A 23,351-nucleotide genomic window follows, 5' to 3' on the forward strand; every position below is an offset into this window, starting at 1 on the left:
CACACTGAGGTGGGCTGCTTCCTGGGCCCACAGCTCTTTAGGCTACAGACAAGAGGCCTACACTTCCCAAGCACCTGGGGTGACACCTGCTGTGAGCCTCCCACCTGATGTTCCCTTCTCCAGCCAGTCTTCCTGGCTGGTCTTCTCTCTGCTGCTGAAACATTGTCTGAGATTGAGTATGAGCCCATTTCTTGGGGCACCCCACTATTGTTGAGCAGTTGTGCGTGTGTCCAGTGCCCCCCTATGCTCACCCATAGGTAAGCCTCGGTAACAGCTGACCTTTCATGTCCATTCTGCTGCCTGGAACCAAAGCACACTCCTAATAGCCCACTATCTTTCTTATAAGGAACCCAGATTCCCATCATTAATTCCTTTTTCTTTTATTTTTAAGCCGTACTAAAAATATAGCTCAAAAACCAAAAGCCATACTCAAAAACCAGAAATAAGCCCCAAGCACTTACTCCTGGCTCTGTACTCAGATATCACTTCTGGTAGGTTACATAGGTGGTTCCAGGGATTGAGCCAAGGTTAGCACTGTACAAGACAAGCATCTAACCCCTGTACTATCACTCTTTCCCCTCCCACCCCTGACTTCTCTATAGTTAATCTTGTAGTAAGTTTGAAAACAGAAGCCCATACCCTAATGGTAAGAAGAAAATGCTATTGCTGAGATGAAGAAATGTAAAGAGACATAAATTATACCTCCTTTAGGTGTATATATATATTGAGACTAATGTCTCACAATATGAACCCCAAGACCTATTGGACCCACCCACTAAGGTTGACATTTATTGTTCCCTACAGACTTTTCTTTAAATGGAAGCATTGTTTCTTGGCCTTACTGTTACTGAAAGGGAAGGAGTGAGAAGGCAGTTGGTGGAGAGCAGCTGACATTTGTGAGCAGCCAAGTTAACAGCCCTCAAGTCTATTATTGTAGGAGCAGGTGGATGAACCTCAGGGGTCAAAACATAGCAAGACAAATTGGGATGAGAGATGAGGTTGTAAGCAGAATTTGGAAACTTTTGGGGGGTCTGGAGACTTGCTGCTCAAGTGTGTTTTGTTGACATCTTCTGGGAGATCATCAGAGACACAGAATCTCATTTCCCCACTCCAGACCTGTATAATTAGTATCCTCATGTTCAACAAGATTTTGGAGTGCAGAGGCTCAGAGAAGCCTGAGCTTCTCTGTCCCAGAGACCAGTAAGGGTACCTTCTCCAAGAGAATTCCATGGTGTGTAATTGAGTGTGTCCTCTTTCCTCAGCATACCAGGCAGCTCTCTCCCTGGGCCAGGATCCATCCAACGATTGCAATGACAACCAGCGAGAGGTGCGAATTGTGGCCCAGAGGCGGGGGCAGAATGAGCCTGTGCTGGGGGTGGATTACCGGCAGCGCAAGATCACCATCCAGAACCGTGAGTGCGGGGGAGTTGGCAGGGAACTGGGGTGGTGAAGACCAACCCTAGCAGGCTGAGTCATTGTGGGGATTTCCCCTTCTCACCACTGACTACTGCTCTACTTAGCCACTGTCAGTGTTTGAGGAAAGTGTGGATATATAGAATGTATCCTGCTCTATCTTGGAGACACTTCCCTGACACTGGTTTCTGCATCAGAGGGGTCATCCTCTAGCTTTGGCTGTAAGATCTACCTGAGATTAAGTGATTCAGGACTAATTTGTGGCAAGGTTTCTGAAACCCTTCTTTGAATTTCTCTCAGTGCCAACTTAAATCTGATGCCCCTTAACTCCCCTGAGGCATTCTTGTTGCTCATATTTAAGGAAATATGCATGTTCAAATATACTACACTTTAAAACTACCACTATCTACAAAACAGAAAGAACTTTAGACTTAGACTCAAAGATCTGATGGGTGTCCTCTTGCTTTCAGTTACTAGTTCAGGGACAATAGCAGGTCAGTTATTTTCTCTGACCTGTAAGGAGATGAGCCTAACGGTATCTCTCGCCCCACACTGAAGTATTTGGTGTGCTGTCTGGAAGCTATGTCTATAACTTATCTATTCTTTGTGCCTGGACAGGGATTAGTAGTTCAGACACAGGTGTCAGTTCTCAATCTACGTCTACAGAGTGTGTGAATTTGGGGGAAGTCCCTTTGATTTTTTTCAGCCTCAATTACCATAAAATGAAACTTGCTATGGTATCTATCTCCTAGAGAGTTGGAAGCACTAAATGAGATTTTATGTGCAAAGTGCTTAGCGCACAGTAAGTGGGCAGTGAAATTTAGTTGTGACTATTCAAAATACTTCTGGATAGTGCTAATGCCCCACATTCTTATCTTATAAATACAGGATTTTTGTGATGGGTTATTGGCACAGAACACAGTCAGTTTGAATGAGCTTTATGTGTTGTATTAATCAAACATTTGGTGGTTAAGAGAAAAAATGAGGGAACTATACCCATAATAACACTATACAGAAACTATACACAGAGTACACAGAGTACCTACAGCATCTGTGTGAGGAAGTCAGCATGAACCCTATAATTACTTTAAGTAGATATTTTTAATTTTTTAAATTTATTTACTTTCATGAATCACTGGAGATATAGTTACTTAAAAACTTTCATGATTATATCTCAGTCATACAATAACTGGGCACCCATCTCTCCACCAGTGCCCATTCTCCTCAACAATGTTCCCAGTATCCCTCCACCACACCCACCTTATTCCCTCTCCCTCCCCCAGTCCCTGCCTCTGTGACAGGCATATTCCCTTTTACTCTCTCTCTCCTTTTGGGTGTAATGATTTGCAATACAGGTGCTAAGTGGCCATAATGTTTGGTCCATAGTCTACTTTCAGCACGCATCTCCCATCCTGATCAAGCCCTTGAAATATCATTTACTTAGTGGTCTTTTCTTTATCCCAGTTTCCTTTTCCCCCAGCATGCGAGGCCAGTTTTCACTTCATGGAGCCATCCTTCCAGCCCTTATCTAAGAGTTAAATTTTAAAAAGCCAACTTAACAATTTTTCCTATCCTATAATGACTCAGCTATAGTATTTAATCCTGGTTCTTTTGCATTCATCCTTAAGTCAACCCCTGACACTTCAGCCTTTAGTAATATCTGTCTTTTTCTTACCATCTCAAGATATATTCTCAAAGATTGATTTCACAGAATTATTCAGATCTAACCCCACATCTTCATGGCTCTAGTTAGCAAGTCTTCTTTACACTTTGTGAAAAATTAGTCACCACATATGATAATTCTTGCCTTGGATTTTTCCCTAATTTTGAGTAGTGTCATACATCACTTTCATTCCTGTCTACCTTGGATCAAATGGTATCTCTTTCTTAGTTTCATAAAAAAGTAACATTTGTGCCTGGGGAGATACCACCAACGACTGGAGCACATGTCTTATACATGGAAACTCTGAATTTGATCTTCAGTATCATATGGTCCTCCCAGTACTACCAGACCAAATATTGCTACAAAACCAAGCCAAATATTGCCAGGAGTGACCTCTAGTTGCCAAGTACTACTTGGGACATCCCGCTTTCTCTCTCTTTCTCTCTGTCTCTATCTCTGTCTCTGTCTCTCTCTCTCTCTCTCTCTCTCACAGAAACACACACACACACACACACACACACACACACACACACGAAAATGGTGTTCTCCTAAAGTTTCTCTTTCTACCTTCAGGTTTGTCTTGACTTCTGGAGCCCTTGTTCTCTAACAGTTCTATATCTACATTTAACATCATTTGAGATAACCCTGTATAAATTAATCATTATTTAAAATAGGAATTAAGTACCCTCCTTACTATGACAGCTCTGAAATAATCTTTATGTCTCTAATAAGACTTAAGGACAGATTCATAATAAACACTAACACTGAGGGGAAGTTTTCGCCCAAAGTACTTTCACCATTCTTCCAAATCTGGGGTAAGCTTGTTGTTTCTGGGAAGTGCTGTGGGTTTGGAAAATCGTCAGTAGGAAAAATGTGATCAGGATTGACGTAAAAAGAGAAGGAAACAAAAGCTGAAATTAGCTCCAGTGTTGCATGACTTCGTATTTTTGTTTCATTTCCTCAATAAACATCTCATGACAAATATCATTAAAAATTGCAAATCTGATTACAAACTAAACAACTCTCTAATGTGAAGGTGTGTGTGAAGCTAAAGATGTCCTCTGAACTTGCTGCAGGTAGGATAGCAGGGACATGAAGAATGCTCTAAGGATGGCAGCTGGACTTTAATTCTCTCAGGACAGACATGATTCTTTTCTTCTTTGAATCTGCCATGTGTCTGAAATGGAGCTGAGCCCACCAAAGGGCTTTTAAATCAACATTCATTGCATATGCTAAAATTTTAAAGTGTACCATTCATCTGTCTCTCAGTCTTCATGGGGTAGCACAGCATTTGGTCTCATGAGAACTGAAATTGTTTTCTTGAGTAATGTTTTCCATTAAAATACTAGAATTTCATCCTTACTCATTCAAGCTTGTCTCATAACTCATCACTTTAAAATACAGAAATAACTAATTATTTTATGCTTGTGAATGATCCAGGCTATGTAATGTGCCACTCAGTTTGGAAAAGGAGGGTACAATTTAATGATGAGAGGATCAACTTTGAAGATGAGATATGAGCTTGAAATCACCCATGTTAAGGATTATCTCTGTGTTCTGAGAACAGTTTCTTTTCCCCCTGAATTACTGATTTCCATATCTGAAATGTAGCTAATAGTCATTTGATTGCAACTAATAGTCAAAATACTAGTGACTTTTAAACAATAAAGAAGTTTAATTTTTTCTCATGTGTTAATTTGGAGGTAGACAATGAACAAGTAATGTGGATTGCCCTGTTTCCCTGGGTTCTCACTGAGTCCAGCTCACTAAAAAGGTCTCCTTTCTATGGCTCAAGAAGGCAGCCAGATATTTTTTTTTTTCAAATAACAGAGTAGGAGAAAAGGACAAATGTTTTGAGGAGAAGAGGTCAAAGCTGTTTTTAAGAGAATCCTGTGAGCCATACTTCTGCTTACCTCCTACACTCCAGAAATACGTCCCATGTCCATGTCTATATTTAGGGAAAGATGGAAAATACTGACTTTATTCAGGGGGGAAACATACCTAGCCCCCAAATCTATGACTAGAGGAAGAAACGGAGTTAAACACTGGAAGACAACTGGTAATGTCTGCCCAATTTTCTGATAGAGTTGAAGTAGGAGATTAAGTGAGGAGATGGAGCCAAACCCTTATCTAGAAGGGATTAGTGAATGGTCTCTTCTGCCATTATTTTGCCATTGGAGAAAAGAGGATCTAAAGAAAGAAATTAAAGCCTTTGTATAAACTACAAGAGACCTTCTTAGTATGTAGTAGAATAAGTTCTGGGGTCTTTGAGCTGTTATTAATCAAGAACTATAGCAACCCTCCCTTCTAAAGCACTGGTACTTTCCCCTTTCTTCCTACCAGGAGCAGATCTTGTGATTAATGAAGTGATGTGGTGGGATCATGGAGTGTATTATTGCACCATTGAGGCTCCAGGGGACACATCAGGGGACCCAGACAAAGAGGTGAAACTCATCGTCCTGCGTAAGTGTTGCTGGAACATTTCCTTTGACTGACCCACCTCTACAACCCTTTTCCATATGTGGGGGAAAGAAACAAAGCCAGAAGCGAGCAAAGTCCAGTTTCTAGTTGTTAGATTTCTAAACTCTAAAGTTTCTTACCAAAGTAATTTTTTCCAGTATATTTGACTAATCTTAATGATATATTGGGCCACTAGAAGGATAGAGTTGGAAACATTTTCTTACAGATTTAGTTCAGTCCCCATTGGGCTTCCTCTCTGCAGACTGGCTGACGGTGATTTTCATCATTCTGGGAGGCCTCCTGTTGCTGCTGCTGATTGGAGTGTGCTGGTGCCAGTGCTGTCCTCAGTACTGCTGCTGTTACCTCCGATGCCCCTGCTGCCCCACGCGCTGCTGCTGCCCTGAGGAAGGTGAGGGAGATGGACAGGCATGGATTGGAGCCCAGTGCTCAAGCAGATCAGCTGCCAGTGACCAGTCAGATCCTTGGCTTCTATTCGGTGCTCCTCCCTGCCCTTCTCTCCTAAAGGCTCCAGAGGTCCTTGGTCTAAACCTAGAAAAATAGTCCCTTGATAGGAGCAAGCTACTGAGCAACTAGAAGGGCATGTAATCATTCACACCCTCCCTGCCCAAGCAGATGAGTCTACTACTGATAACATCTTCCCAGCCCTAATGGGTCTGTTCTTCAGCATTTGCTCCTAGCTCAGAACTTGTTTGAACATTAAGTGGCTAGAGTGAGTAGTTTCAATGACAGTAAGAGAAGTCATCCTTATAAGTTACTTGAAAAAGAGAAAAGAGGAGAGAAGTATTGTTTTAGAGTGGTGGTTTTTCCAAACATAAGATCACCTCAAGGCCCTACTTTTGGTTCCACACCCAGAGTTTCTGATTTAATGAGACTGGAGTAAGTCTGAAACTTTATATTTCTCATTTTCCAGTTGATGCCATCTGCTTGGTCTGGCTAGCCACTTTAAGATGCTCTATTTTATCACTGTATCACTGTTATCCCATTGCTCATCGATTTGTTCGAGCAGGCACCAGTAACGTCTCTCATTGAGAGACTTTTTTGGCTCTAATGTAATCTGTCTTTGGACTGAAGTTTGACCTTTAAATTATGACATACAAAAAATACCACACTGAATACATAATTAATGGCAAAGGGAAAAGAATAAAAATATTCTATAAACATCTTCACTTGAGAAATAGAGTGAAATCCTTTGCTTTAAGTGAAAAATGTTTCATTTTGTTTTTTCTTTATATATGACATTTTCTTTTTCTGCTGACAGAAGTAAGTTATTACACTGTAGGATATTTGAAATATTTAGACACAATGACTATTCTGAGCATTTAGAGGTAACTACTTTGATCATTTTGTCTATTTGAAAGAACATTTTATTTTTTTAAAAAAAGAACAAAAAGGAATTGCCTCTTAAGATAGAAACAAAATCTAGCCTACTGTATGTCAATGGTCTGAATCTGGTTTCAGGCTTTTGTTCTGAAGTGCCTGTCTTATGGGAAAAGAGAACTAACTTCTACTGGTTGTCTTCTGATTGGGGGCCCTCTGCATATATTTTTCTCTTTAATCCTTACTACCCTAATGGGAAGGTATCATCACCATGAAATAAATGACAATAATAATTATCAGAGTCACTGTCACTGGTGCAGTAATACGTAGAGTGAGATGAGAATAACCTTCCCAAATGCCTTCTCAGAATCCTGAGGTCAGTAGGATACTCAAAACAGGACTGAGATCAAAATCAACCAATGGTAAATATATTTACTCTCAGGTAAGCTGACAAACAGATTCTGGGGGAAAATAGCTCCTCGAAAAAGAAGAGCTAGTAAAAATCAGGATATGTTGTCACAAATGATTTCCTGGGCTTCAGCAGATGAGGACATTTTCAGAGCGAATCATTAAGGCAAACTGTTCTGAGAAGTCATATTTCTAGGCAAAGAACTAAGACTAGGAGAAAGTAAGGAAATTGAGGTTATTCCTGAGTGAAAGAATCAGTGGGGTGATATCGGGCTTATAGCGAAAAACAAGGCAAGGACACCTAATCTCTGAAAATAGGGTTGCAGTAATTATGTCAAAGATGATTATAGTGCAAGAAAAGGGGCAGCAGATACAAGTTCACCCCAACCTGTCTGGATTCAAAAAAAATGTAAATGCAGGGTCAGAGATAGTACAGGGTTTAAGGGGCTTGTCTTACATGCCTCTGACACTGGCTAAATGCCCAGCACTATTTAGACCCCCAGTATTGGGAGTAGCCCCTGATTACTGCTGAGTGTGACCTAAATACAATCCCCTCCTCCCCTCAGAAGAATAAGATAATTTTTTCTAAATATAGATGTAGCAGGAGCTACAGGAATAGTATCAGTAATTCTTTTCCTTCTCCCACCCTCATCAGCCCCCACTTTCTAGTGAGAGTTAACAGAGGACCGGACCACAATGGGGAAAAATTAAAATGACACCAAATTTTAGTAGCCCTTGATAATTCACTGCACATGCTAATAAACAACCCAGAGTAGAAGTTAAAGATGAAATGTACTGATGTCGAACATTTTTCAATGAGACCTGGAAAAATAACTTTTCTTTCTAGATTGTTTAGTAGCCTCACAGAACTCTGCTCTCATTCATCTTTCCTGATCCACAGATCACACTGAAAATCTAAAAATATATTATTTGCACCAGTATATCTCCATCTTCCTCAGAGCCTACAGAAGTGAGGACCAGAAAACTTTTCACAAATGCATACAGCTTGTTCACAGTTAGCCCTGGGCTCAATTGCTTGATACATTTTGTCCAAGGCAGCATCCCTTTTTTCAGTAAAAATGATGTCATTAGCTGAAAGTGCTTGGAGGAGTAGCCAGGACTAGTGGCCAATGCCTCTTAGAGGAAGTGAGGTTACCAGCAGTCTAGGAAAGGTGTGGCAGGAGGAGGACTATATGAGGTCAGTCGTACAGTCAGGTCTGGCAGCATGGGGCCAGGAAGCAGCTGCTGTTGGTTCTCTAAAGCTGCAATTGTAAGAGTTCAAGGAGCGTGGGAGTCAAGGAAGTTCCTGAGAATGTCACTGAAATAACTGGCCAGACCAGGCAGAGGGGGTTGCAGCATCAGCATTGGTAAGAAAAAGTGAAAGGACTGTATGCCTCTGAGTCAGAGAAGAGGAGAGAGTTCTGTGAAAAAGGAGAGGGAAGGACAAGGAAGGGGAAGCAGTTGAAGCACTTCTGGGGTACCACATGCAGGTGAGAGCCTCAGGGCTCTGATGATGATGATGGCTGCTGAGGAGGAGAGCCGCAGAGCTCTGGAGAAGGTAAGGTGTTGTCTATCATTTCTGTCCTGAAGAGAGCATCTTAAAGCAGTGAGTTTCAACCATTAGACATGAGATGGGAAGTGGTCCACAGAAATTTCCTGCTGGTCTGTGAAAAAAAATACATGTGCTCTTGAATCATACAGTGATAATATTATAAATATTGATATATAAATATTTTTTATTCTCAATAAGTTTTTCTGTGTGCCTCAGTGGCCTATGAAGTATTTCTCTTAGTTCACTGGTCCACAGATATAAAAAAGTTGAAAACCACTGTCTTAAACAGTGTAACCCCCATTTTCCTAAGAAATAAAGATGAATTCCTTTAGTGGTTTAGACTCAACATGGAACTTTGCCTCCTCTATGGTCTAAGGTAAAATTGACTCCTAAAAATATATATTTTAAATTATATCATTATAACCATGAGAGCAATTTACCTATTGCATATCTGCAGAAGACTGGGCTCAGACTCAGTAACCCCACTCAAAATCATGCAGTTAGTAAGTACAGAATTGACAGTGAAACCTAAGGGACGCTCATAGCCTATATTTCAGGAAACCTGTCCCTAGGACTATATTTCAAGACATGTTGCTGAGATTCCTCAATGGCCAACTCCAAGATGACTTCCTTCATGAGAATCAGAGAACTTGTCAATAAGTACAGGTTTTCTTATCTTGAATTAACTGAAAGAAAATTTTTGTAGTTAGACTCCAGGAATCTATGTTTAAATTTTGTTTGGTTTTGTTTGGGGGTGGAAACTGTGGGTGCCAGTGGCTGCTCCTGGCTCTGTGCTCAGTTGCTCCCAGTGGTGCTCAGAGGGCCAAGCAGTGCCAGGGATCAAACCTGAGACCCCCACATGCAAATCATGCATGCAGCCCTTTGAACTTCTCTCCAGAATTCTATTTTTAACTCTCTTATTAATGGTGACCGAAGTCAACTTTACTGCATGAAGCTTCAAAGGTAACTAATATGGAATCTTGAACTTTTATTACTTTTCCATGTTTCTTATTTACTTCCTGACTGATTCACCCACTGGGTCAATCAAAACTCCTTGGTAAACTGGGCATGTCATAAGGCTGTCTGCAGGACAAGGGAACGGTGGTGAAGCTCTGAGACCATGTTTGTCACTTCCATCTCTCCAGTTCAAGTGTATAGGGAAGTAAAAGACTAAGGATAAGGTTGTAAGAGCTAAAGGGGAGCAAGTTCACTGTGGGAGTGTGTGAAAATTTTGATTAGAAAGCTTATGGATGAACACGAAGGGTCTGTAACAAGTTATTTATCTATCTATCATTCTATATATTTTGGGGGGATGTATTCAATTAATTTAAACAATCACTTGGGGAATAAGAAATGATCCAAGCTTTCCCTTTTACTTTTACCAAATTGAAAAAATAAGAGAAAGAAAAAGGCACCAAAGGGTACAACAGTGTACCACACATAGAAAGCCAGGGTTTGATGAGGGATTGGGGTTTGGGTGTGAGTAGGTAGAGTAGGTAGATGCCTCATAAAGCTAGAGGATGTGTCTATTATCCATGACCCTAATTGGACAGTAGAATTCTATTCTCCATCATTCATACAGTCAGGCTGAGTATTGATGGAGCAGCTTCTAAGCCCCTCAGGAAGTCACACAAAAATGAGTGAGAGACAGATAGGGTTGTTAGCAATGGAATCAAGTGGCCCTCTATCTTGTAAGCAAAATGGGTTTTACAAGGTGTGTTGCTGCATGAAGAGAAAAGTAAAATACCCCAGAGGATGAATCTTGTTTGCTTCCTCCCAGAAAGGTATCTGAGAGCTTGTAGTTTGCAAAAAGAGCAGAGGCTTGGGGTCCCACCCTGCTTCTGTCACTCAGAATCTGGGAAGGTACCCCACCCCTGCACCAGCTTCCTCTTCTGACTCCCACATTCAAAAATTTCTCTGATGATTCATTTGCCTATGTCAAGTGGCTGACACATATTAAGTTAGACATTTCATGTGCTGATGGTGGTGTGATTGGGGAGGTGGGGTGGGAAACAGGGGGCAATACCTGCCAACAGAAAGGAGACAAAATTGCTCACTCTGTGGATTTCTCTTGGGAGCATCTGGTGTACTGACTGTTGGCATGTAGGTGTGACAACTGGGTGGGCTGCTGTAAGTTTGCATCTAACTTCCTCCAGGCTGGGCTGTGACTTACCATCAGGGTTGGTGCTCTGAGCATTTCTGGGGACTCTGCTGCAATCATTTTCTCTTGAGAAGGAAGTGTGTTTCACTGCAGCTTTTGGGCAGCCACCATGAGGACCCTCTACCAACTGGCCTTAGCACATCCCCCACCTTGTGTAACTGGGTCTAGAGTATCTGCTGTCTCTCTGCTGCTGCAGTGGTAGGTGGAAGTCTCTGGCACAGATGATGCTTCAGTCATGGCCACTAGACATGGGACACCAGGAGGAAGTGAGAGGTGTGAGGTTGGGTGCCTGGGGCCAGCATTTCCTGAACAGAAAGTCTATTTCTTACGTGCACTGTACAGATGGGGGCCTAGAGCCATGAGGGGCACTATGTCACAGTCACCTCCAAATAGCAGTTCAGAGATGAAAACACCTAAGTGCTTCTGTGTCTACTTGGCAGCTACTGGGAGTGGTGTGCTTTATACTCGGGGACTGAAGTGGCATTTCTTTAGTTTGCGCTGCTTCTGCACGTTTTTTGTAAATAAAATGGTATTTCCCATCTCCTGTTTCTGCTTTCCCTATGCTTTTCAGAGACTTCCACTACTAAGAAAAAAAAATGATTAAGCAATGAGAAAAGTAGTCTGCTGAAATCCTGCTGGTTTTCTCATTTCTGAAGCTCACAGACTAAATGAAATGTTCTTTCCATCTTCCTCCCTTTACCTGTTACCCTGTTCATTGGCATTAGTATCAAATTCCTTCTCTTTATATTTTTCCTCTCTCTTTAGAAGGCAGCTCTGGGGTTGTCTGGCTGGTCTACGCTTTCCATTTCCTCGCAGTTCTTTTGTCTGTGGCCCAAGATTTCATAGCCAATACATTTTGGAGCATCTTGTGGATGGGTAGGAGGATTACAAGTTTTTGAGAAAAAGAAGTCAGATTATACTTTCCTGGGGCACAGGCATTACAACATTACTTCAGGAGTCTATCCCCAGCTACTTGCTAAAGGAACAGTTTATTCCTTACTCCTTTGACTCTTACTCCTATGCTAGGGCTGTGAGGAGAGGAGCTGGCCTCTTGGTGAGACAGGTAGGAGAGAAGTGAAGGCGTGATGGGCCTGGCCCTGGGGGAGTCAGCATTATTCCCTCTTCCCCCACAGCCCTGGCCCGCCACCGCTACAAGAAGCAGGCTCAGGGCCTAGGCCCTCAGATGATGGAAAAACCCCTGTATTGGGGGACGAACAGGAGCTCCCAGTTTTCATCTTACCCAATGAACCCACTGCTGCAGCGAGGTAAATTTGCTAGGTGTTTGGGGTGGGAGAGGGGACAGGTGAAGGGCTGGGGCATGGGGTACCTGTGGGGAAGGGGGGCTTCAGGAGCAGTATGGTGGGTATCTTTATGAGTGTGACTGGGATGGGTTAATTAAGAGAAATCATGTGGCATTTTGGTGCCCTGTTTCTAAGGAGGATGTTTGGGGCCAACTAGCTGCATATTCTTATCCTTTTTTGTTTTCCATTCAGATTTGTCCCTGAGGTCCAGCGTCCCACAGATGCCAATGACCCAGACCACTGCTGTCCCTCCCGTCACCAACAGTGTGTTAGAGTATCTGGAGAAAGAGCTACGGAACCTCAACCCAGCCCAGCCTCTTCCTTCTGACCGCCAGGTCAGATCTGGCCATCCCAGGAGCATGCTGTCCTCCCTGGACTCGGAGGTCGTGGAACGAAGAATCATCCACCTGCCTCCACTGATGCGAGACATGCCTTCCTCCCAGAGAATCAGCAACTCCTCCCACCAGCACTGGCTCTCTGCAGTTCCTGCCAGGTCCCAGGATTGGAGAGTGGAGCAGAGGCAGCACTACTACACTGATTTCCACCACGAGCTCCAGGATCAGGAGCCTCAGCGCTGGGTGAAGGAGCAAAGGGGGCTGAACCAGCAGCAGAGTGGAAGGCACCCCAGCTTCAGGCCGCATGGGTCACCCACATCCTGGTCAGACTTGGACAGCCTCAGCGATGTCCCTTCATCCAGCGAGCTACCTCAGCGACCCCAACACCCCTCAGCCAGGAGCCGCTATGTGGAGAGACCCCGTCGGCCCAGTCCCTGGGGCAGCACCCAGCGGTACCAGAGGCGCAGGCACAGGAGCTACTCCCCACCCCTGCCCTCGGGTCTCAGTTCCTGGAGCTCAGAAGAAGGGGAGAGGCTGCCCAGGAGCTGGAGGGCCCATCCACGGCATCGCTCGCACTCCCCAAACTGGCTTGAAGAGAAGCCACCCAGTTACCGCTCCCTGGATGTCATCTCAGGCAAGGATGGCAGGAAAAAAGGGAATGTGGAGAGGCGCTCGGTGAGCCTGGGGCATCCAGCTGAGGGTCGGGAGTGGGGAGAAAGTTCACTCCAGCTGAGCAGGGCCACCTCACAGGCCACTGCTGAGGGCACAACTATTCTATTTGCACAGTTTGCACCACAGACTTGGTAAGCTGCCTTTTGTGGTGCTAGAAAGGACTTAGGAAGTGCAGGGTGCTGGGCGGGACAGAACAAGTGCAGAGGGCAGGAGAGGGGGCTTCACACTTGATGCTTTCCAAGGACTATCTCCTCCTTCTCCTCTGTCTCAATCTCATCCTCCTCGCTGACCTATGAGGCAAGGACGCCCTCCCCCAACCCCAGAGGAGGAAACAGGCTCAGAATAACTAGGCACCTTGTGGGCACTGGAACATCGGCCCTCCTGATTAAGGTTCTACTTCCTGTCACCACCACTTGCTTTGATTTTAGCAACCATATTTTCATATCCCGAATTAGACCCTGCAACCTGACAGCAGAGAACGTCTGTACCCCACTTCTGATGCTGCACCTGAGTGTGCAAGGGTGAGCCCTTAGAGACTCGTCTGTGATGGATCAGTAAACCGATTTCTCTTTTTTGATTTTGGGCTACACCTGGTTGTGTTCAGGCTTAGGGCTTACTCTTGGCTCTGCATTCAGGGTCCCCTGAGTCCCATCCATAAAGGTACCGGGGATGTAATCAGAGGAGTTGGCAATGTGCTAGGAAAGTGCCTTACGTTCAGTACTGTTAAATGATTTAATAAAAAATTAAATCTGGGTTGCAGAGAGCACCCAGAAGACCTGAAACTCATGCCTTATGTGTTAAATTTGATCTCTGATAGTGGTCCCCAGACACCGTGAACCACATAGCCCTGTGGCCCCTGTAAACCTTCTATGTGGCTCTGGTTTCCCCCAAAGCATCACTGGGATAACCTGGTGGGCCCCAGCTGAGCCAGGCTCAAGTAATATTGTGGTGTCAGACCTGAGAACTTAACTCTCAGGCCTGTTCCACCAGGCAGAGTATCATCAGCCTCTGAGCACCACTGACAACTGTCCCCAACCCCTCAGATACTGATACAGAAACATGATATCTCAAACATGGGTCAAAGCTTCAGGTGACTGTAAACAGGCGAAGTGCCAGTGAATGCCAATCTTAACGTAAAGAAGGCACAAAGAGGTATGTGGGCCCTTTTGATCTCTGAATTTAGACTTTTTAAAAGATGTATTTTTAATAATTATAACTAATATACTAAAGTGACAGTATTTCTTTAACCATCATTTTGAAAAGTTATGCTGACATCACTCAAAACTATTCATGAACTGCATTCAGAGTTGACTTCAAGCCACACGCAAATATTTGCTGTGATTTGATTTCAAAGTAATTGAAGTTATTTTTTGTTTTCTTTTCAGTTGAGATAAAGGGATGTGTAGTAGGCTCTGAGGATTTCTAGTGTAGAAGGATGGCATAGGGACAAGAATGTGAGTCATTTACACACTTTGAAGTCTACAACTCTCATTTAGAATTCAGGTTCTGCTGTGATTTGTTAAAAAGCTATCCCCATACATAGCATGCATGAAAGAACAGGTACTTATGAAGGCCACAGTGCTGCACTTTATGATAACAACCTCAGTGAGAGCAGCAAAGATGGGGGAATTGGTGAAGTCATTTTTGGTAGCTTGTGTTGTGAGAACAACACATTCTCTCAAATGTTCCTCCCTTGAAACGAGCAAAGACCAAGAACAGTAAAACTTAGGAGTATCCTTACTGAGTAATACTGAGCTTTGGATATCTTATTTATTTATTTATTTATTTATTTATTTATTTTAGTTGAATCACTGTGAGATAGACCTTTACAAAACTGTTCATGATTAGATTTCCATTAGTGTTCCAACACCCATCCCTCCACCAGTGTACATGTCCCAGCCCAATGTGTCCCCAGGTTCCCTCCCATCACCACTTACCACCCAGCCTGCCTCTATTGCAAAGGCTTTTCTTCTCTCTCTGTCTCTGTCTCTCTGTCTCTGTCTCTGTCTCTCTTTGTGTCTCTTTTTCTTTCTCTCCTTTTGGGCATTGTGGCTTGCAATATTGATACTGAAAGGTTAAGAATATCCCTTTACCTACTTGTAACACTCAGATCTTGTCCAGCATGATCATTGCCAGCTATTATTGTCATACGGGTCTCTTCTCTATCTTACCTGCTGTCCACCCTACACATACTTGTAGTTGATTCCAATCATTGACCATTCCTGTTTTGGACATTTTAAACAGCATTTCATTTGATCTAAGTATCACCTGTGAGTTTAATACCATTACCTTAATTTTATAGATCTTATAACTCTTCCCTCCATATTAGCAGTAGAAAAATTACATCACTCAAACAAAAAATTAGTCATAACTAGGTAAAATGCTGTTACTTTAGTCACCTAGTGACTAAACTATCTTTCACCTTCATTTGAATTTATAGAAAAATGTAACTTAAAAGCCAGTGTTTGTCCCCAAATATAAATCCTATTATCTTCTAAGTAAAATCTTATCTTTCCTTTATTTTACATCTTTTTAATTTAAGTTATACTTGTGGTTTCTTCTAAGTAAGAAAAGACTAAAAGGTATACCCTTTAAACCCCTGGGTAAGCTCTTTCTTTCACTTAGTCTTTGAAAACAGCCCTATTCCCGTGAGGCACGCTAAAGTAGCATGCTAAAAGCCATTCAGCTAGTGCAGAGTGAGGCAGAACTTGAATATGCATCTGGCTCTCAAATCTGGACCCTTATCAGTAGTTCATCCTGCCTCTTTAAAAGGGAATCATATAGGGCATTTTCTGGTAACTTCAGCTCTTTTTCATATGTTGAAAGTATCACAGCTTCTTTTATCATTAAAATATGTACACAAATAATTCTAGCACAAGCATACCAATTTTTTCTTTCTCTTTTTGGCTTTTTGGGCCACAGCCAGTGATGCTCAGGGGTTACTCCTGGTTCCACACTCAGGAATTCCTCCTGACGTTGCTCAGGGGACCATCTGGATGCTGATCAACCCTGGGTCAGCCACGAGCAAGACAAACACTCTCCTCACTGTACGATCACTTCGTTCCCTCTACCAAATTTCTTTTGCAGGTTGCTTGTAAGATCCAAGAATGTTGCTGAAGTATAAAAGCCTTCATTGTTTGGGGTCTCTGAGCTTTCTCTGAGAGAGTGATTATCATATTTGGAGAAACTGGAGGCCCAGCACCAAACCTTGATTTGGATGATTGGTTTGAGGGCACAGTCTTTTTATTTGTAACCTGAACTTTGAAGCCTTTCTTTGGGCCCGAGTCTTTCCTCCTAGTAGCTGTTTCCTGTACACCTGTGGAAGCGTGCAGCTTCATAAGTAATAACACACTTGAGCCACTAGATGGTGACTTTTGGTTATGCATAACTTCAAGTTCCTGTTACTTGAGGTAATTAAAGATGTATTAATATTAAGTCAAACTTTCAACTGTTAGTTTCATAACAACAGATATTTAAGCTATTGCATTAACTAATCAGAACAATATGAATAAAAAAAGAAACAAAAAAGAAACTCACATAAAATATCTCACTAATGATGTTGAATGAATGGGTATCAAAACCAAGGGTTTCTGTGGCAACCTGAAACAGATGAAGACCCATTTTGAGCATTGCTCACAGAAAAAGAAAGTTAAAGGAATCTTCCATTTAACTCCAGAGCCAGAATTCTAGCCAAAATCTTCTCCTTTAAGATCTGGGGATTTTTAAGGTCTGGATAGTTTCACTCCACAAATGTTGCAACTTCAGAAATATAAACAAGTCACATTGAACTTAAACTCCAGTGTTTTACCTTGAGTGGGCTCTCTTCCTATTAATTAAGTCTATTCTCTTTTCAATCTTGACCAATTACAAAGGGCTTTTTTGGTTTGTTCCAAATTTGGCCTTGTTGAATACAAGCGAAAACTATTCTGATTTCCTCTCCAAGTTACAGTTAAGCTTTCTAAAGAAAATCCAAGTTTAAATTTTTTCCTGACTCCATTTGATTAAGAAGGTATTTTTCAGATCCGGATACTTAAATCTACTTTCAATAAAGTGTCTATTCTAGTTTTTTCAACAAATTTTAGACTAATTCCTTTTGTCCCATATATTTTCTTTCCTTTGTGTCAGAGAGAATTTGTTCAACAGACAACATTTTACTTAAAAATATGTCCTTTGGGACTGGAGCATTAGTACAGAAGGTGGGGCATTTGCCTAGCACATGCCAACCGGGTTAAATCCCTGCACCCCCGGTTCAATCCCTTGTGCCAGGAGGGATCTCTGAGCACAGAGCCAGCAGTAAGCCCTGAACAATGCCGAAAAATTAAAATTAGATTATGTCACCCTAGAACTCTCTTTCCTTAAAAAATAGAAACAGGGGCTGGAGTGATAGCACAGCGGATAGGGCGTTTGCCTTGCACACGGCCGACACGGGTTCGAATCCCAGCATCCCATATGGTCCTCTGAGCACCGCCAGGAGTGGTTCCTGAGTGCACAGCAAGGAGTAATCCTTGTGCATCGCCGGGTGTGACCCAAAAAGCAAAAAAAAAAAAAAAAAATAGAAACAAAGTATGTATATGATGTTTTGAAAGCTGAGTTCAGGGACAGGTATCTTGTTATTTTAATGGTGATATGAAAGATCACAATTACAGGCTATGACTATAAAATTTAAAACAACTAAAAACGATCTCCTACAATAAATGGTGAGAGATATGTGAGAGATGTAAGCTAGAGTCATTGTCCTTATAATGGCCAGAAGCTCAAGAGGAAAAACATCTCAAGAAAAGTTGTTGAGTTTGATCAGGAGAAGTTTGTAAGGGATCTTTGAAAAAAATAATTCCAGGGAAACCTGAAGGGACAAAGGAGATATTTCTAGAAAGAACTACAAAGGGGTGGTTTAGGAGACTATTAATGGGAAAAGAAGAGCTGGACCAGCCTTTAATGGCAGAATGGTAGAGAGATGAATTGACGAAACAAGCCAATACCCTTTTTCATAGTCTAACGAAGACTTGAAGATATTAAAAAATCAGCAAGAGGCATGGTGAATAATTCTTTTTAAATGTTTAGAACTTAAAGGGAGGCACAGAAGGGTAGAAGAGAAGCCTAAGCTCAGCCTAAGTGGTAAACCCTGAACAATTCCAAAAAAAAAAAATTAAAATTGAGTTATGTCACCCTAGAACTTTCTTTCCTTAAAAAATAGAATAAATCAAGAATATTTTTCACTTCAGATTTGCTATTCAAGCAGCCCCCACTCATCTTGGATTTTTGATAGAATCAAGCATGCTTAGGTACTATATGCTTGGTCAATAGACCTAAACTAATTGGAATGTGTGTGTGTGTGTGTGTGTGTGTGTTCTGTTCCCCAGGAGAGAGACAGCTCCCATAGTGGAAGAAGTGTGATTATTTAGTCACCAGGCGCAACACTACTTCTGTGACTGCTACTGTGACTGCTACTAGCCTCCCGGGTGTCACCACCATCACCAAGAGTTCCAGCTGACTTGGAAGGGAATTTCCAGTTTACAGTTTCAGATCTGTAACTAACAGTTTTGGCTTTGATTCTCGGAATAAAACAGAAAAATAGTAAATACAAGAGTAAAAATGTAATGTCTTGTTTTTCATCCTTGGTTCACATTCTCTATTTAGATAGTCTTCGACATATTATATTTTGTAACATGGAGACAATGTCTCTGGAACATCTTAGAAACCTGAGTCTTCAACTAGGTTACACCACTAAAAACCCTGGTCATCTTTCTCTTTTTTTTTTTTTCATTTTGGATTACACCCAGTGTTGCACAGGGTTTACTCCTGACTCATGCACTCAGCAATTACTCCTGGCGGTGTTCAGGGGACCATATGGGATTCTGGGGATTGAACCCAGGTCAGCCACATGCAAGACAAATGCCCTATCCACTGTGCTATCACTCCAGCCCTCCCTGGTCATCTCTTGTGTAATCTCCTATCGCAGGTGTGCTATGAGTGATCACATGTTAATGGATGTTTGAGGACTCTCCAGGTGGTTCTCTCTCCCTGCCTGCATTTGGTGCTCTCAAACCACTTCACCACCCAGGACAACCGTTGCTATGGGTGAATAAAGGAGGAGCAAAGGCCAAGCTGGTTGACTGCCATTTATCCCAACTCTTGTCTCTCCCAAACTCTCCCCACAACTCTCACAACTCTCTCCCCAGCTCACCTCCAACTCTTTCAACTCTTTTTCCAGCTCTCTCCAACCTTCTCTCTAACTAGCTCCACAATCCTCTCCCCAGCTCTCCCCCAGCTCTAGCTGCAGCAACTCTGTCTCTCACTCTCCCCTGCAGCCCTCCTTAATCACCTCTTCTCTCACCATGCCTCCCCAGCCACACCTCTCCCCAGAAGCACAAACAACATGTTTATCAAACCTTGCTATCCACCTGTAGGCCACAGGGCAAAACAGCACTTAAGGTGTGTTTCTCCTCTCCTTAGACCAGTAACTTAATTAACATCTTAATTCTACTTCCTAATATTTGCCATTCTGTATGGACAAAGTAATAGATACATTTAGGTTTGTAGGATGACTCTCCTGGGGACATCTCCCCACAGACTCAGACTGTGGTGCTCAGGTCGAATTAATCATTCCTAACTCTACCAGGGTCCGAATCTAGTTATTACTTTTTGGATCATGACAGAATTTGTCCATTACCATGCTCTTAACTTATAGTTAAGCTTTATTGCACTTTGGCCAGGCTTATTTCGATGCCAGGGTAGCTCACAACTTGCCCTGGTCCATACAGTCCCTCTTCGGGATCTTGCTTTTGAAGATCTAAAAATTAAGGGAAACTGAAGCTTAAATTGAGAGAGCAGATGTCCAGAAGGTAATATTATCTGGAGTCAATTAACTCCCCAGTTACAGGCTTATGGTTTTAACTGCCTTCCTGTGTCTATACAAAAAGTAATTGCCTAGAAGTAACTAATCATTCAAAGGACATTAAGGAGAAGAGAAAAACAATATTTACAAGTCAGCAGAGTCTGATCAGGAGACAAAGGTAATAGACAGGGAGGTGACGCAGTCAACAAACCCAAGCTCCTTACGGCCAGGGAGGAAGGGCAAACCAATGTTACCCTACAATCTCTCAAAGTGCGAGCTCAGGGATATTTAAAATAAAATCTAAAAAGTTTAAGAAGGAGGAAATCTATGGAATATATAGTGTTACACAGGTCCTTGCCTCCCACCATGCCTTGTCTACAAGGTTCTTCTGTGTTAGGAGTCTAGTTTGATGCCTCAAGGGCTCTTGGACTTGTGTATTCTTGAGAATCAGTAAAAAGTAGCACTGTTGCCATTGTTCATCGATTTGCTCAAGCGGGCAGCAGTTACCTCTCCATTGTGAGACTTGTTACTGTTTTTGACATATCGAATACACCACAGGGAGTTTGCCAGTAAAAAGTAGCCTAAGAAATACTCCAGCAAAATTCCCTCTAATGGGTTATGCATTGCAAGTGTAGAGAATCACAGGGAAGCAGTTTGGCTTCAGTCTTGTTCTTGTCTCTTGTTATCCTCTTTTTATTTTTCTCCCCTACATCTAATTTATATTTTCACTTTAAAAAAATTTTACTTGAGGCACAGTGATTTACAATGTTGTTAATAAGGTTTCATGCATACAGTATTCCAACACCGCACCCTCCACTTCTTTCTACTATTGACTCCGTGTCAAAGTGAATGTGTACCCATTGAAATCACTTCACTTGTAGGGACCAACATAATATATAAATAAACAAGAAAGAAAATATACTGGTCTGAAGATTCTGCTCTACCTAAACATTTACTTAGAGGCACTTGATTGGGTTTAAGCTTTATTCTCACTGAAACTCAAAGAAAAGCTAGACCAACTTAGGAAGTTCTGGAGCTGTCTCCCTTCTACATCACCAACCTAGCAGAATTGAGATTTCCCAAGCAGAATTAACCAGATAGACCTTTTCAGTCAGAGTTTCAGAGAAAAAGGGCTGTGGCTTCCCTTTAAATAGGTTCTACCATGCCTTCCACTTTTTCCAATTTTTCAGTGTCTTCACATGAATCCCTTTGTGGTTGACATAAAGATCCTGCCTGAACAGATTGAAAGGTGCCTCAACTGGGTTTTGCATTTCTGTATATGCTGAACAGTAGTTTAATGTGTATGACTGTAAGCTCAATTTTGATTGTTTTTCCCCAGTGTCATTAACATGCTACTAATTACATATGGGAGAAAATAGGTTAAGTGTCTGAAATTGGACAACAGTTTCTCTGGGATTTCTAATATTCATATAGCAGCTAAATTAACAAAATAAAAAACATTAATGGAGAACGAAGATATAGAGTTCAGTGATTGAAAGATTTCTAGTTTGGACAAGATGTCATAGGTCTTTTCACCTGTTCCTCTAGCAAGGCTACTAGCTCTACTTTAAAAGCCCAGGAAATGGCACAAGAAGCAAGCAAAGGAAAACTATAAGATACTGAAAAGGCAAGCTGTCATGAAAATTTGGCCACCTGAAAACACAAAGGCAAAGCATTCCTCATTCTTCACCCGGCATTTCTCATTCCTCACCCAACAGGAGGTGACTACATAGACATGATATTTTCCTGCTTCTCACCAAGGAACACAAAGTAACTCAGTAATTTATTCTTCCCCCTGGATTTAGTAAGAGTTCTCCCAGCAACCTCAAGGTCAGAGAATAAACTGGGAGCCCTGCCAAAATTAAATGACCCTGTGAAGCACTTTCCTTTCCTACTGAGCCAGGGACTCTTTTTTTCTGTTGAGAGAAACTGAAGTGCATGGAAAGCAGAGCCACCACCCAGTTAAAAATTTAACTCCAGCTATACAACACAATTAAATATTCTGAATTTCCTGGAGTGCATGGCCACATTGGCAGCCTTGCAACATATCTAAACTATACAACAGTGATAATTCAGTAGTAGTGCCCCTGATTGGATGGGGTGAAATGTAGAAGCCAACTATTCTTAACTAACAAAAACATTAATACAGAAAGCTTAAGTTGTAACAACATCTTAGTAAGCCCTCATTCAAGGACTTAATATCTCCAAGGTAAGATACAACACTTTATAGTTTTATTCTAAGGAATATTCTAAGTATATCACTGTCATCCCATTATTCGTCAATTTACTTGAGCAGGCGCCAGTAATGTCTCCATTTGTCCCAGCCCTGAGATACTAGCAGCCTCTCCTTACTTGTCTTTCCCAACGACTGGAGGCTCTTTCTGGATCAGGGGAATGAGACCTGTTACTGTTACTGTTTTTGGCATATTAAATACACCACGGGGAGCTTGTCAGGCTCTCTTGTGCAGGCAGAATATTCTCGGTAGCTTGCCGGGCTCTCTGAAAGGCATATATATATATATATATATATATATGTGTGTGTATATATATATGTATATATATATATATATATATATACAGTTCAAATGTGTGGAAAGCGGCCTGGATCGTGGCAGCAGCGGGGAGGGCTCTCACCCGTTGCCCCCCACACACCCCGGGACACTCTGAGTGAAAATCTTATTCATGTATGCATTTTAAAATGAGAAAATAAGTATTTTATAGGATATACTGAGAAGCTCTTCAGAACATAATATTCAGAAATATTGAATATCTGTAACAAATCAACATGCACAACTTTGTAAATCACAGTATTTAAAAGTGTAGAAGGAGAAAAAAATTTTACATATGTAGGCCTTACCTATTTTATGTAAACCTCAAAATATTAAATTTTTTATAAGTTTATTAATGATAGGTAAGACATGATTATTACCATAATGAGATTCAAGTATCAGATAAAATTTAATACAATATATTTTAGATTTCAGAGTTGAAAACTTATTTTGTAAATGAGAGTAGGCATTTTATGATATTGTATTAAATGGTTTTAATTTCCTTATATAGGTGAAAATAATATAGCAATCACAAATTGGTTTTCACTGATTTATCTGATCATTCTCATTGCCATTTCTTTAAATTTTGTTAGAGTAAGGAATATGAAGTAAATTTGTTATGTGACTGAGGATGCAGGTTGGAGATGGGAGGAAAACTGGGGAC

General features: G+C 41.8%; 1 protein-coding gene across 1 annotated transcript in view; it reads left to right on the top strand.

Annotated features, from left to right (window-relative positions):
• The window catches only part of ILDR1 (immunoglobulin like domain containing receptor 1), a 40,302-nt gene extending 21,597 nt beyond the window's left edge, over positions 1 to 18,705 (top strand). Inside the window, exons 3-8 of the mRNA XM_055124503.1 lie at positions 1,263 to 1,412; positions 5,420 to 5,539; positions 5,799 to 5,945; positions 12,129 to 12,260; positions 12,489 to 13,306; positions 18,664 to 18,705. Of these exons, the coding sequence (XP_054980478.1) occupies positions 1,263 to 1,412; positions 5,420 to 5,539; positions 5,799 to 5,945; positions 12,129 to 12,260; positions 12,489 to 13,306; positions 18,664 to 18,705 (1,409 nt within the window). The remainder of the gene's footprint in view (positions 1 to 1,262; positions 1,413 to 5,419; positions 5,540 to 5,798; positions 5,946 to 12,128; positions 12,261 to 12,488; positions 13,307 to 18,663) is intronic.
• The last annotated feature ends 4,646 nt before the right edge of the window (positions 18,706 to 23,351 follow it).

Source organism: Sorex araneus, chromosome 2 (assembly GCF_027595985.1).
Source record: "Sorex araneus isolate mSorAra2 chromosome 2, mSorAra2.pri, whole genome shotgun sequence".
Taxonomy (NCBI): Eukaryota; Metazoa; Chordata; class Mammalia; order Eulipotyphla; family Soricidae; genus Sorex; species Sorex araneus.